The sequence below is a fragment of the Trichechus manatus genome, unplaced genomic scaffold (genome assembly GCF_000243295.1).
Source record: "Trichechus manatus latirostris isolate Lorelei unplaced genomic scaffold, TriManLat1.0 scaffold00036, whole genome shotgun sequence".
NCBI classification, from domain to species: domain Eukaryota; kingdom Metazoa; phylum Chordata; class Mammalia; order Sirenia; family Trichechidae; genus Trichechus; species Trichechus manatus.
The window spans coordinates 7871984-7888355 of NW_004443972.1; the positions used below are offsets into that span (position 1 = coordinate 7871984).

The following is a 16372-nucleotide window of genomic DNA, read 5'->3' on the forward strand; positions in this document are numbered from 1 at the left end:
GGCTGAAATTCTCAGGAGTAATTTTCCCTCCCTTCACCTATAATTGAAGTTGAGACTTTCAAGTCACTGTGCTGTCCCTTTTTGCATGGTAGGTTTACGTCTCATTTGGCTTCATATGCAGGGTACAGCCCTTTGGTGGCCTACCTTTATTTGCAGCCTTTTAGAGTTCCCATTTTAGGTACTTTTTTTTATCTCTTAGGGAACATAAAATAATGCAGTATTTCACCACCAATGACACCTTAACCTTAAGTTTGATGAAAATGAGATGGTGGTTGAAAATGGTTAAAGGAAAGAACTCAATTTGGTTGCTACACAAATGCTACAACAAACTTCATGAGCCAAATCAATCTTAAAGCTACAAAGCGGTAGTTCCTACTACCTTAATATGAAGCATTCTATAAAATCAAAACCACATACTTCTTTACAAATTCCCATTTAAACTACTTTGTGTTCTAATTAAAGATCTTTAGTTCTTAGGATCAGCGAGGGGAGAGAGAGAGAGAAAGCAAAAGACATATACAGTAAAGCCTGCAACAGCTGGAACATGTATGAGGAAACCTGTCAGAAGGAAAACAGAAACATTTTCCACTAAACCAAGCGACAGAGTGGTAAGAATGCACCCTGTCAAAGGTGGAAAACTCACGAGACCTGGAAAAACAAGGCAGTCCCATTGATTTCCAGCTCTCACAGTTTTCAGTATATTTATTATGATACTTAAGTGAAACTGTCTAGAATATTTAACATCTGAATTTTTCTAAATACTCTGGCATCTTCTAGAAACAAAAAAATTCAGATGTACAATATTTAATATACTTTACTGATAAATGACCATTTGTATATATGTACTATATAATTTCTACACATATTTCTATTTATATTCTCTTAAGAATTAGAAAAAAAAATGAAAACACACAAAACCAAGCCCATTGTCATTGAGTTAATTTCAACTCATAACGATCCTACAGGACAGACTAGTACTGCCCCACAGGGTTTCCAAGGAGCGGCTGGTGGATTTGAACTGCCAACCTTTTGGTTAACAGCTGTACTCTTAACCACTGCATCACCAGGGCTCCCTTTTAAAGACAGAGTTATAAAAATCAATTATTAAGATGCTCTCAGAAGAATCACCACAGCTTGAGGAAAACAAAAAACAAGGGAGTAAAAACTAGAAAAACGGCACACACTCTGATCAGTCATTCCTAGTATCCTATTTTGGAAAATTTCTAATGTTATATATAAACAAGCATGCATCATTTTTCATTCCAGGTATTTTAAAAGATGAAAATAAAAGGTGAATAAAATCAGTATCAATGCTACAGGTGATACATTTTAAAAAACATAAACTACGTCAGTTCAAGTTTACTACCATCTGAAGAGAAAACAAAAGTGAAGACCTTCATGGGGCCACTTTGAGAAGTTTTTTCTTTCATAATTATTTCCTGAAGTTTTTTCTGCACGAAGAAATCACAACCTAACCTATCTTTTGAAAGCTTTGTAGAAAATCATGTTAAAAAAAAAGCCAATTCCTAAATTTGGCTGATATTTAAGAACCGTTCTTGTTGCAAACCTGAGGCTGCAACTTTGATTCTTCCTCTTTTATTTGGTTTCTTTTAAACAGAAGTAGTTAAATTCCACAAGATAAGCACACTGTATAGAGACTATTAAGTATAGCATTTAAAAATAATTACCTTATACACCACTAAATTATGAAAAAATGCAAAAAATAAATCTTTGAAAAAATGTAAAAATTACATCTTTTAATGGTACTAAATATTCATTCAACTGGAAATAAACAGAAATACCTATGTTTAAAGCATGCAATTAACAACTCAAAATAAGTGGCTGTATTTGGGAAAATCATTTAACCATAGTTCCCTCTTCGTCTAGAATGATAAGACTTCAAGATATTTGTCATTTTCTGATAAAAAGAAACATTTAGATAAATAAAAGACAATATTTGGACAAATTATTACCACACAGAAAAGAAACCTATCATTTAGTAAGTCAATTGCCAGTATTCAAAATTATTTAGTTTGCTAAAGTCTCTCAATCTGGAGATTTCAGAACTGCCGAGGTATAGATACTCCTTCAGATTCTAAGGAAGTTAGCATAATTCATTGCACAGTCTCATATTAAGTGCACTCTGGAGTCAGAGTAGGGGTCCCTGGGTGGTGCAAACATGCTCAGCTATTATCCAAAATGTTGGAGGCTTGAGCCCACACAGAGGTGCCTCAGAAATAAGGTGAGAAGTAAGGTCTGAACAATCATCCATTGAAAACCCTATGGAGTACAGGTCTACTCCGAGACGTGGTATGGCCATAAGTCGGAATCGAAACTCATGGCAAGTAGTTTGGAGTCAAACTGCCAGGATTCCATCCCAGCTTAACTACTTACCAGTTGTATGATTTTGGGCTAACAGCTTTACCTCAATTTCCTCATTTATAAAACAGGGAAATAGTACCCATTTGATAGGTTTGTTGTAAGGATCAAATGGAATAACACATGTAAGGCACTTAGAAAAGTTCTCAATAAATGATGGCTATTTTATTATCACTGCTCTCCTTCAACTCATATAATGAAAGTATCTTATGTTTTTCCCTTCTCTCATCTATTCCTTACTTCTCAGATAGACACTCCAGTTCTTAAAAGCATCAAGTAAATATTTTTAAACCATCTTCTTCAACAGGAATGAACAGATGTAATATACATTATTCCAGTTTAAGCATTATGTTTTGTGCTGGCACTGTAATGTCACTGTACAATTCACTTCAGTCTCTGAGCATTACTATTCCCGTATGTAAACTGTACATAATACCCAGCCAACCCACTTTTCAGTCAGGAGGATCAAAATCAAGAGTGTATTAATCTCTCAATGTTACACACAAACATGCTAGTAATATTATAGTTCTTTCAATAGGAAATTAGGCATTGCAATCTTATTCCCTGAAACTTAAAAAAAAAAAAAAATTAAAGAGTATGTGAAAAGGGTAAAAAAATAGCTGAAATTATTTAGTGATCCTTAAGTCACTGTCTCTGACTAACTTCCAAACTTCTTAAATGAAGGTACAGAAAATACAAAGGGAAAACTCACTGGGTATGGACAAAAACGTAGACACAGAGCTGAATGATAATGAATTGTATCGCTTTATAAAATATAAACTGTAAATACAACTGGGTATACACACACAAACTGGGATATTTCGTTGAAGTCACACAGAATTAAAAGACTTTAAAAAGTCATCTAGCCTTCTTTTGGACACAAGCCCTCTAGGACACAAGCATAACAATGATCACATTATTACTCCCTTCCAAGTCCTTCAAACTAGATTCAGTATTATATGTAGCCAAATCCTTATATATATATCCTACCCCATTGCTGTCGAGTTGATTATGACTCATAGCAACCCTATAGGACAGAGGAGTACTGCCCAATAGGGTTTCCTTTCCAAGGCTGTGATCTTTAGGGAAGTAGACTGCCATATCTTTCTCCCGTGGAGCGGCTAGTGGGTTCTAGCTGCCAACCTTTTGGTTGGCAGCTGAGCACTTAATACTGCACCACCAGAGTTCCCTACTTATATATACATATATACCTATAAAACACTTCATTTTTAATTTCTTTTCCTTTTTGGGCACCTTTAAGACATAGAACATGTCTCACTCATTTATATACATATCACCAGTGCACAGGACAGTTACTTGGCACATACCAGAAACTAACACAGTAAACAACTTTATGTCCAGTCCTCGTTTCAGTATAAGGACAGAGAGGGTAATTTTTTATTCTCTTTAACAATATATAGTCATTTATGAAATAATGAAAAACCACCTTTCGAAGAAGTAACAATTTTCTTGATACCACATACGTGAGAGAACCTATAAAAACATGTTTTCAAACAGGAACTTAATGCTCATTCATTAATCAAAAAGTTAATATAACAAGTATTAGCCCAAACGAACAGAAGATCAGAGCCTAAGGAACATACAGATATAATTACACTCATATGGCCATATGAGAATTTTATTAAAAAAGAAACAAAGCCTACAGTAAAACAAATCGTATTTAACTCAAAACAGTCCTCACTTAATGTCATGTTTAGTCCTTAGAGACATGGCTAATAGCATCATTCATTTTAGAAAATAATTCCTTTTAAGCCGACCAATGCAAGTTACTACATCTTTAGTAATCACTAGCTACGGTTAAAAAAAAAAGGGTGTGTGTGTGGCAAACATGGCGGAGCAGTCAGATGCTTCTGGTGGTCCCTCTTACAGGAATCGATTATATATGACAATCTAGGAGCCATGAACATGACAGGCAAAGTTGAGGAATCGGACTGAGTAGCAGGGGGAAAGAGAGACGGTTCAGAAGCAGCGAGGAGTTGCCTGAACTGACCTGGCAGGAGCCAGTGCCCTGCGGGCCAGACTGGCTGGCATGCGTGGTGAGGCAAGCAGTGGCATTAGGGATGCATTTTCCACATCGGGAGAGACGGAGCAGCAGAGAATCTGCTCAGGCCTCCAGAGCCAGTGAAAAGCGGCACTCAACTGACAGAATCTAAGTACATACGTTTAATCTATTACACGGATCAAAAAACACCCTGTTTGGGAAGGAGCTCTCTCCTATTTACCTGCTCCCTTCCATTCTGCACTAGGTCTTAGGCCAGCTTCAGTGACTGCCAAGTCCCGTGAACAGGAAGTAGGACCTGTCACCTGCCCTGAGCCATTCTCCTGTCCTTGGAGAGGTAATAAATTAACAAACAGGAAAAAGTAATCTGCTAGCTCCCCAAAGGTAGGAACTAAGGGTAGGCACAGCTCCTTTGCCTAGGCACAGGCATAACGGGTTCACGGACTTGGAATGCCTTTCACCCCTGCACAGACCTGTGTGGGACCATTTCAACAGTGTAGGCCCTCATTTGCACAGTAAAATAGGCTATATACCTGAAGCCTAACTTCACTGTATCAGTTATATGGTGGAGTGGAAGGTTTGTGACACCTGATGGTTCTACCCACACCACCTACGACAGGGGTCCAAGAATAAGTGGTGTCTTCCAGTCCTTACAGCTAATAGCATGGGGTGTCCATAGTCCAGCTACAAAACCCACCCACCTAAGCACTCTAAGGAACAGGGACATGCTTTCATCCCAGACACTCAGGGGCAGCCATCAGCCCCTGATTTGCTAAGCGCGTGACCCCCTACTGCAGCCAGATACCTGTGCCTACACCAATCACCCCTGCCTGTCTAGGACTGTTAGGTGAGAGCCTGCACCACACGTTTGGTGACCAACTACCTGGACCCTTGAGCTAAATCCACACGAGAAAACTAAACGGACTCCTGGGCTCACATACCTATTAACAGATCTAACCACCTGGTGACAGGACGTTAGACCTTCAAAGGCGCCAAAAATCAAACTAGCTCACACAAACCATCTATTTGGGCATATCAAAACAAAACAAGAAGCTAGGACACAGTTAAGCAAACATTAAAAAAAATAAACGTAATAACTTACTGATGGCTCGGAGACAACAGTCAATACCAGATCACATAAAGATGCAGACCATGATGGGTTCAGCAAGCTCCCAAAACAAAGAATCAAGAAATTTTCCAGAGAAAGAGAACCTCTTGGAATTACTGGAGGCAGAATACAAATGATTAATATACAGAACTCTTCAATAGATCAGGAAGGAGATCAGGCAAAACACAGAAAAAACGAAGGAACACACAGACAAAGCAATAGAGGAACTTAAGAAGATTAGAGAAGAGCATAATGGCAAATTTAATAGGTTACAAGAATCCAGAGAGAGACGGCAATCAGAAATCCAAAAGATTAGTAATAATATTTCAGAATCAGACAACTCAATAAAAGTCACTGGAGCAGAATTGAAGCAATGAAGTCAGAATTAGTGAGACTGAAGATAAAGCAGTTGACACCAACTTACTTGAAGAAAAATCAGATAAAAGAATTTAAAAAAAATGAAGAAACTCTTAATAATTATCTGGAACAAATTATACCAAAACAGGGGGTATAACAGAACATACAGAGAGAATTGTTGAAGATTTGTTGGCATAAAACTTCCCTGATATTGTGAACAACGAGAAGATATCTATCCAAGATGCTCATCAAATCCCACATAAGATAGATCCCAAAAGACAGTCACCAAGACATACTGTAATCAAACTTGCCCAAACCAAAGATAAAGGCAGAATTTTAAGAGCAGCTAGGGATTAAAAAAAAAGTCATCTACAAAAGAGTCAATAAGACTAAGCTTGGACTACTCAGCAGAAACCGTGCAGGCAAGAACACAATGGGATGACATATACAAAGCCTGGAAAGAAAAAAATTGCCAGCCAAGAATTATACATCCAGTAAAACTGTCTTTCAAATATGATGGTGAAGTTAGGGCATTTCCAAATAAACACAAGTTTAGGGAATTTGGAAAAAACAAACCAAAATTAAAAGAAATACTAAAGGGAGTCCTTCAGTTAGAAAATCATAACTTCAGATAACCACCCAAGACTAGAACACAGGACAAAGCAACCAGACATAAACCCAGATAGGGAAGTCACAAAAATACATCGAAGCTAAAACACTAAAAATAAAGAAACAGAGACATCAATATATAAAAGATGACAACATTAAAACAAAAAAGAAAGACTAAAAAATGCTGACATAAATTTTTCATATGGAGAAGAAGTGAAGGCGATATAAAGAAATAAAAGATTGGTTTAAACTTAGAAAAACAGGGGTAAATATTAAGGTGACCACAAAGAAAACTAACAATCCTACAAGTCAAAATAAAAAACAAGAAAAACATATAAAGACTCAGCAAATACAAAATTAACAACAATGAAAAGGATGAAAAACACACAAAGAAAAACGACTTAGCACAGAAAATTAAGTGAACAAAGAAACTGTCAACAACACACAAAAAAGGATATCAAAATGATAGCACTGAACACATACCTATCAATAATTACACTAAATGTAAACAGACTAAATGCATCAAAAAGAGAATAGTAGAATGGATTTAAAAAAAAAAAAAACTGTCTACATGCTCCCTACAAGAGACATATCTTAGACTTAATATAAGACACAAACTAAAACTCAAAGGATGGAAAAAATTAAATATTATGCAAACAACACTCAAAAAAGAGCAGAAGTGGCAATATTAATCTCTGACAAAATAGACTTTAAAGTAAAATCCACCACAAAGAATAAGGAAAGACACTATACAGTGATTAAAGGGTCAATAAACCAGGAGGACATAACCATATATAGCTGAAAGGCTGACAGTTCGAACTCATCCAGCAGCTCAGCAGAAGACAAGGCCTGGCAATCTACTTCCATAAAGATTACAGCTAGGAAAACCCTATGGAGTAGTTCTACTCTATAATACACGGGGTCACCATGAGTCAGGGGCTGACTCTACCACAGTTAACAACAACAACAACAATCCTGACGGAAGCAGTTCACCAAGTCTTTCTTTTGTAGAGCTGCTAAATGAGCTTGAACTGCCAACCTTTAGGTTAGCAGCCATTAGGGAAATGCAACTCAAACCTCAATGAGATACCACCTCACCCCCATTAGAATGGCAATCATCAGGAAAAAAAACAGGTCTTGGCAAGGTTGTAGAGAAACCTGAACCCTCATCTGTTACTGGTGGGAATGTAAAATGCTATAATTTCTGTAGAGAACGGCTTTGTCGTTCCTCAAAAAGTTGAACATAAAAACTACCATACGACCCAGCAACCCCAATCCTAGGTATATACATACCGATAAGATATGAAAGCAGAAATGCAAACAGAAACCTGTATACCGATGTTCACTGCAGAACTTTTCACAATAGCCAAAAGGTGGAAACAACCTAAATGTCCATCAACAGATGAATGGATAAACAAAATATGGTACGTACTTACAATGGAATATACTTAGCCATAAAGAGAAATGAAGTCCTGATGCATGCCACAACATGGACAAACCTTGAAAACATGCTGAGTAAAACTAAGTCAGTGGCCAAAGGACAAATATTCTACGATCTTACTTATATGAAATAAATATATATATAGAAACCAAAGATTACAAGTGGTTACCAGGGGTCAAAGAGCCCTGGTGGTACAGTGGTTAAGTGCTCGGTGCTAACTGAAAGGTTGCCGATTCAAACCTACCAGCTGCTCAGCAGGATAAAGGTACGGCAGTCTGCATTTGTTAAGATTTACAACCTTAGAAACCCTATAGGGCAGGTGACTAGGGGCTGAAGGGAGGGGAGAAAGGGGGAATTTTTGCTTAGGGGGCACTGAGTTCATGTTAATGGTGGTGGAATGAGTTTATGTGAATGGTTAGAGAATAATTTGGAAAACGACAGTGATAACGGTTGCACAATACGAGGAATGTAATCAGTATCACTGACTTACACATGTAGAAATTGTTGAACTGGCAAATGTTTTGCTGTGTATATTTTCATCATGATAAAAAAAAAAAAGCTTCTGCAGGACTTCTCAGTACCTGTGACTCTTGTGCTCTGTGAATCTCAAAGTGGGGGGATACAGTTCAGTTTAGTCTTCCAAACTCACATGGTCCACTTAGTATCTCTCCAAATACTTTCCACACTTAGAAACACTAAAGTTTTTGAGTAGATGAGCTCATATTTAAATGAATTACTATCTAAAGACAATGAAAATAAACATACCTTCTGGTCTCATTAGTAACATTCATAGTGTAAAAATTAAATAAACACTTCAGGTCTTGGACATTTATTTTTATAAAGTACTTGACTGAATAATGTAAACGCATACATATATTATCTAGACTCAAGAATTTTGAGCAGATAACCTAAAAAGTCTCTCTTTCTCATTGGCTAGTATCTAATTTAATGGTATGGATTCTGCAGATACTGAAAGGTAAGGGTAATTCAAAAGAAATACAACAAATTAGTTTGCCAATCAGTCATACGAATTTAACATACCAAAACACTGAGTTTGCTTTTCTGTAGTACCTACGTTCCACATCATCTTCCCCGAGGGAGTGGAAAAATCTGTGGTAAAATTTAATGGGATGATCAATGAAGTCATATTTGCCTGTACTTTAAAATTAGTACTTTAATTTCATTCATAAAGTAAAAATTATTTTATTTCCTCTTATTTATCTTCCATTTTTGTCAAATGAAAAAGTAACAGTCAAGGGGCAGATACTAAAAACAAGAATAAGTGGTTGACAATGTACTGGAAATAGTTACACGTAAGGTTCACCAACCTCCTGGCTTATTTTGCAGGAAACAATATCTGTGTATGTTTCATTCATTCAACAAGTATTTTACTGAGCACTCAAGATGTGCCAAGAACTGTACTCGGCACCTAGAGGCCTTTAAAAAAGTAGAACATAGCTCCTGCCCTCTAAGAGCTTACAATCTGTTATTTGGTGGGAAGACAAAGCAAATAAGAAACCATAAAACAAAAACAAGTCAATAAATAACTATGTGCCAAAATAAGCAAAACTATAAGAGTTATGGGTAGATAACATAAGATTTTATTTTAATGTGAAAGCAAGGTATATGCTGGGGAAGTTACTGTTGAGGACCACCTGGAGAAGGCAGGACTTGGAATGGTAGAAATTACATAAGCAAAAAAAGTTTACGGTGGTAGTGAGCTGGAGGCCAAAAGGGGAAGAAGAATAGCATGAGTCTGAAGTCATGAACTAGTACAATCACTCAAGATACCATGAAAGGAATAGCCTGAGTTCAAATTAGGGAGTGGGAAGAAATGCAGCTTTGAATTGTACTACAGAAATTTTTGAAAGTTCTGCTGTGGAATTTAGACACTATGTTAAAGGCACAAAAAACACTGGTGGTTCTAGGGCAAAGAGGTTACACAATAAAATCTAGGAAAAAATTTAGGGGATAGCCTTGAAGCCAGAAAACCAGATTAAAAGTTAAGAGTAGACCAGACCTGGGAATATAATGACTTGGGCTCAGATGGGAGCCTCCTTTATTCAATATGAAGTATAAGAACAAGAAAATCAAACTTGTAAAAAGCAATTACACATTTATAATTTTACTGACCAAAAGCAAAAAAAAAAAGTACTGAATAATTAGAACTAGAGAGGCATTACAAAAATAATTTTTCTATTCTTTTATTTTCATATCAACCCATCAAATCTCATATATATCATCTACTCTTACCAAATAATCTGAATTGAATCATAAACTGTTAAAAGTTGAAAGAAACCTTATTAGGTTTCTTACTCTAACTCTTCTCATTACAAGAAAAGAAAAATTAAGACTTGGGAGAGGGGGAAAAAAAAACTAGTCAGCTAGTAATATTCTTGGGCATGAGTGAATGTAAAATCATCTGTGTAGAAAGAACAACAAAAGAATAAGATGTGAAAACATTTTAAAGGTAAAACATTGTTTTCTCTAGAACTGGAGGAAAAAGACAGCCTCAACATTAACTATATCTGAAACAAAATATCAAAAATTTTTGGGTATTGGCACCAAAAAAAAAATTATCTTTATTAATACGGTCTGTAAACCAGTGATCCCTCCAAAAATTATACTTAGTTTACGTATTATTTAAGGTTTATACAACTTGTAAGATCCCTCCCAGATATAAAATCCTATAATTCTGTACAAGCAGAAGCACAACTTTCCAACATGAAATTTATGTACAGTAAGAGCCAAATTTAACCTACAGCTGAAAAAAATATTATCAGGCTCCACTTGATAATTTCCAAATATTTATTACTAGTAGGTTCCTCCTCAATTTTAAAAGGGTGTTGTAACTTAAAAAAAAAAAAAAAATATACCCTCTTTAAATAACTTGCTGCATTTGAAAATTTACAAACTCTGCTTCCCTAGAATTATTATGCTATCAAGTCTGTACATTATTTTACAAAAAAGTTTTAAAATTTCATTTCGCATGCACTAACACTCCAAAGACCACAAGCATTTAGCAAGTAAAACTGCCACCAATTTTAGTCTTTAGTATGAGATCCCAGCAAGAGATCATAATGCGATCTAGCCAACACATAAGGTTCTATAACCTTCATTCCCAAGTCTAAGGAATTTGTGAATTGAGTGTCTTTTTAAACTGGATGGCAGAACCCTACCCAACTTTATCGCTGCTGTGGACTACTCAGGCTCCCTGCTTGTTATTTTCCGACCACTTACTGCTCATTAATACTTCTGAGAGTGAGCTGACAGAAAAAAGTGATGCAGGAAAAAAAGAAATCAATTTTGCTATTTTTAGGTTCAACTTTTGTTTCTGAGGGAGTGTTTACATGGCTTTAAATAAAATTTTTCAATTATTTGAGAATTTAAATTATCCACGCTTTCCCAGTTTGTTATAAAAGCTAAAATAAGAATTAGCTTTACCAAGATTTGGGCCCCATATTTGCTAGTTATATATTAAGGGGAAAAAGCGATTAATCTAATTTTGAGAAAAAACAATGGATATTCTCTTGGGACCCTCAGAGCTGGACTCCTAAGACATTCATTCATTAAGCTAATAGGAGCCAATAGGAAGAGAGAGACTTCTAAATGTTTAAACAGGTAAATTTAAAGGCACATGATTTATACTGGCCCTAGGAAAAGAGTGGAAAACCACAAAAGAAAATTCACAGTATCTCAATAGATGTGCACCAAATAGCAAGTAAACTTACTAGGAAGATGGTCACTAATAAAGCTAAAGAGAAAGGGCCTTAATGCAAAGTGTGACCAGCTTATGTCAATGAAATACAGGAAAGTACTTTTAAAAAAAAGATTAGATCTGCAGTTTACTAGAAATAACTAGCTGATATCTTGGTTTTGGTAGTGCAATAGCACCATTACAGCAAGGGTAAGCAGGTCAATCCCTTGCCAAACTTACCTTGATTGGCCCAATGGAAACAGAAGGCCCCAGAAAAGAGAGAAGCATCTGGCAGTAGCAAATTGTTTTATTTTATCTTTCTGTGGAAAGAAACTAATTTTAAATAAGAACCAGAGCATTTAAAGAATAAATATTTTAAAGCTCATTATCTAGTTAGAGCAGCTCTACCAAGAAAACAAGAAGAGCTCCTTGCTGCTTAGAGATGAAGAGAAACAAAAGAGGAATCAGAGTTGTTTCTTCAACATCTAGGGAATTTTAAATTTTGTTATTCTACAGTCATAGAATAAACGGTTCTTTTATTTAAAGAACACCTGTAGACAGAATCTTTTGGGCCTGTGCCTTTGAATAAAGATTTTTATATAAAATTAAGGGCTACACTTCAAATAAAAAAGAAGAAAACCACTTGACATTAAGCCCTTCTATTCTTAATGTTAAGTAAAAAGAGAAAGACACACAGAGCAAGCTCCTTTCGTCCACTGCAATTGCACCATTAACTTTAATCCTCATGACTTAAATCATTATCAAAGAAAACAGTACTAATTAGCAAAAGATCAAATCTAATTGACTGGCTTTTCAAAATATTGTCTAAATTTCCGATGATTTACCAAGATACTCAAACGGAAATAACCCAGCCACCTAAAGGACCTGTGTGTTATAGGACTTAATACAGAACACCTGGAATTATTCATAGTAACTGAACCTGTTACCTTTCTTGAATGCTTCCCTAGGCACTCAGTTCTATCAAAATCACTGAGTCAGCATTAAAACCTTTTGATCCAAATCACTCCCACAAAATGTTTATCTAGAATTTATGCTAGAGATGGAAGGGACAGCTCAGAAGCAGGAGTGCAGAAGCAATACGCATTTTGTTTAAACAAAACAGTATAAATGGAAAATGAACTACCTATTTGACACTGTCCTATGAAGAATCAAATTATAAACTAGAAACCTCAACAGTCCCACCTCCAACATATACACAAATGAGGAAAGTATTTCAGGAATAAAATATAAGACTCATTCTCAGTCAATGGCTTAAACAACTCCTATTTTCAGATTCTATGTACTTATTTTCTGTGGCCCACCAACCTAAGTTATGTCGACATAGCAGATAATATTTACTCTTAAAACACTCACTTCAATTTACATGCTTAAAAAAAAAACCATTAAATTAGACAGCCTACATGTTACGTTTAAATTAAAAAACAAAGAAAAAAAGAAACTTAGTTTTCTTGAGCTAGAAAATAAGTTTCTCATACAGAAGATTTTTTTAATACATTCGAAATTTGGTTAGTCACGATTCAACATTTGCTATATTTGAAAACGTTACTTTGACATAAACTAATCCTTAAACAGCTACACATATTTACCCAGACTTCATCTTGACACAATACCAGGAGACAAAATTAAATTAAAAAAAAAAAAAATCAAAAATACAAAAACATTCTTACTTGTCCCATTGGTGGCCCTCCCATAGGGGGCATCATTTGCGGCATCATTCCATGAGGTACTGGTGGCATATTCGCTCTCTGACCCATAGGATGCATTCCCATGGGGGCATAGTGCATGCCAGGGTGTCCCATCTGAAAAATAATGAAAACTAAAAATTAGCAAGTAACAATAAGAGCTTCTCAAAAATTGCAACAAACAGGTTACCCGCAGTGGAATAATATTAGTGTGTGATTAAATTATGGAGCTGGTTCATACCCTCTTGTCCTAAATAAACAAAAAACGCACTAGAGTGTTATTAGCTTGCAACTCACCAAATTTCCGAATAAAATGGAAAACTTTAAAACCGTCACTGGACAGATCAATTTAAAAAGGAAAAAAATATGACTTGGTAAGTTATTAACTGGCTTGCTAAAGTTGCAGAAAATTTATGTAATAACTAGTTTAAAAACCCTTATGGTGTAAACTACAACTTTGCCTTACTTCGCAAATATAAAAGATAATGGTATTTTATAATACTTACTCTAGATGACCTTAACTTTAAAACGCTAAATTTACCAAATTAACTCAGATGAGGGCTGGTCTTAGAAAAACACATGAGTACCCAGGAACACTTCACTCCTAACATATTATTTCCTAACACAACCTTTAAGACAAGTAAAATTCCTCTGGAAAATTTTTTTTTTCCTAAGACTGAGATCGTGTCACTCAGACACCAAATGCAACCGACTAATTCATCCACTTTAATACTTTTTTTTAAAAAATAACATTTTCTTCACCTATCTGTCCATTGTTCCAGGTCTTAAAACCAGGTAATTATCCCCTGCCAATTCTCCCACTGCAGACAGTACCACTACTAGTTAAAACAAATTTTGGTAGCCTCTTTTAAAGTCTACAAAACCAAATTTCCGCCTCCGCCTTCTTGCTAAATCGGGCCTACCTCTCCAAAACTTACCCCGCCCAGGGCCCAGCATCTCCACCACGCCTCTGCCTAGGCCAAGCCCACCAGGAACTTCCAGGGTCCCACATCCTTCCCTTTGTGCGTCCCCGCCCTCCATTTCTCTCCATGGGAACATATCCCACCATCTCGAGCTCTTCCTTCGTCCACTCTGATCTTCTCCTCTTGGAGAAAGCTTCCTGTCTGACTCCGTTTTTCATTGTGCCACTTTCCCCCTGCCCCACCGATCCCTTACCGAGGGCCGGCTCCTCAGGAAGCCGTCAGCAGAGACCCAAGAGCTGGAGCAGAGGCTTGAGCCGGGCAATCTCCGCTCCCCGTTCCCGGGACCCCGCGACGGAGGACGGCTCTCCATTTCACTCACCATGAGGCCTCCACGCTCTGCTCCCGTCCCCGGCCTCATCGTCGGACTCAGACTGCTCCGCCGGCGGCCACTGCCGCTACACATGCCAACAAGAAGCGATCTGAGTGGCTGACGCCCGCCGGGGCCAAAGGTTAAAGGCTGCGCTGCGCTTCGGGGCGGGATCAGCGGGGCCAATAAGCTGACAGGCTTCCCCGAAGCCCAATCAGAATGCGCCCCAGGCACGCAGCTCTGCGGCGATTCGCCCCCAGCCTCACTCGGCGTCGCCTGCATGGAGGAGGGGAGGGGGACGGAGGAAGTTTCTGCGCCGAGTCCTCTGCTGGGAAAACTGCACCAACTTCCCCCGGGAAAGAGAAGATAACAGTGTCCCAGCTTCCCGAGTTTAGACTGCCTCACTCCATAGGGGGTGGGTCAGCGGGGGCCTGCCGCCTTCACCGCCCCCACCCATGTTACGTACGCCCCACAAACCTGAGGCCGCCAGGGGTACGGTGGGGTGGGGGTGGGGTAGGCAGCTTCTAGCGTTAGCGGTGGCTGGGGCCAGATGGCGCGCGCGCAGTGCTCGAGACAGAGGGAGGGGCGAGGAGGGGAGGGGGCGGGGAAGGCGGGAGGAGGGGTCTAGAAGAAGAGGGTTCGAGGTCAGTAGTGAGTGGAGAGCCCGCGCCGAGGCGGAGGAGAGGTAGAGAGAGGCGTGTCGAGCAGCGTGAAGGGGAATAGTGGTAGGGGCGGGGAGGAAAAGATGAGAAAGAGAGCTAGGAATGGGCAGTTAAGGCAAGACTCGAACGTCTGGCGGTGAGCTGCTGTTAAGGGGGAAAGCAAGGAAGAATGCAAGCAAAGAGAAAAAGGGAGAAGACAAATAGATTCGGGAATGTGTATCGGAGCGGCATGGGCGGGCGCTAGGACCGGGTGTCGAGAAGATGCGGCATTGGGGCTACCAGGGCCCTTGTCTGCCTGGAGGTGACGCGGCGGTGGCGGAGGTCTCTGGCCGGAGCGAAGCGCTGCGGGGGACAGGCACTCGGTTACTTCGGTCTGGGCTCGCCTCGCCCTCCGCGTTTCGCTTCTCTCCCTTCCAATTGCCAGAGCCGGGGTCGGGATCTGGTCCAGGGGCGTTCCGGCCCTTTGGGATCCCCGCCGCTCGCTTACCCGTCCGCTACGCCCTTCTCCGCACCCCTGCGCTCCGACGCCGGGTGGTGGAGGCCGCGATAGGACCCGGACGCTGATTGGCTGCTGAGGGTCCGGAGGGTGGGAGCCGCTCCGTCTTCGCGGGCCTAATCGTCTTTCCCGCCATGTCGTTTGTGGAGAGCGGGAGCGTTTTGGCTTTGCGGCGCCACCGCCTTGGCACTCCGGCCCCACTCTCTCGGCCAGTGTATTCCGCCTTTTCTCAGGGGGACAGTTGGGGTGAGGGCGAGGTCGACGAAGAGGAGAGATGCGACCAAGTGGCCCGCGATCTGCGGGCAGAGTTCTCGGTCAGGGGATCGTCGGAACCCAGGAAGGACTCGCTGCTACCGTTGGACCGGGACGGGTCTCCGGTTCTGCCCAATAAGCGCAATGGCATCTTCCTGGCGACTGCGGCCAGCCGAGCCCCGGCTCGGCGGTGGCCGGTGCAGGTCCTCTCTGTGCTCTGTTCGCTTATATTCGCCGCTCTCCTCGCCTTCCTCCTTGCCATCGTCTACCTGATCGTAAAAGGTACTGAAGCCGGGCTTTAAAGTCTGTCCAGAGCAGAAGTTGGGCCTGGACGCGTCTCGCCTCCATCCGTCCCTCT

At 39.4% G+C, this 16372-nt stretch overlaps 2 protein-coding genes across 5 annotated transcripts in view; one reads left to right on the forward strand and one right to left on the reverse strand.

Moving 5' to 3' along the window:
* Window positions 1-14718, reverse strand: part of PRPF40A (pre-mRNA processing factor 40 homolog A) — a 57756-nt gene extending 43038 nt beyond the window's left edge. For 2 of the 4 annotated variants that reach the window (XM_004375386.3, XM_012555272.2), the window contains exons 1-2: window positions 14491-14715; window positions 13300-13431 (exon numbers count right to left, since the gene is read on the reverse strand). In XM_004375386.3, coding sequence (XP_004375443.2) covers window positions 13300-13431; window positions 14491-14700 — 342 coding nt within the window. In that variant the 5' untranslated portion in view covers window positions 14701-14715. Of the gene's footprint in view, window positions 1-13299; window positions 13432-14490 lie in introns of all 4 variants that reach the window. The other 2 variants (XM_023730405.1, XM_004375387.2) reach the window with 2 other exon arrangements.
* Window positions 14719-15764: 1046 nt separating this feature from the next.
* ARL6IP6 (ADP ribosylation factor like GTPase 6 interacting protein 6) overlaps window positions 15765-16372 on the forward strand; it is a 35345-nt gene continuing 34737 nt past the window's right edge. Inside the window, exon 1 of the mRNA XM_004375388.2 lies at window positions 15765-16296. Coding sequence (XP_004375445.1) covers window positions 15897-16296 — 400 coding nt within the window. The 5' untranslated portion in view covers window positions 15765-15896. The remainder of the gene's footprint in view (window positions 16297-16372) is intronic.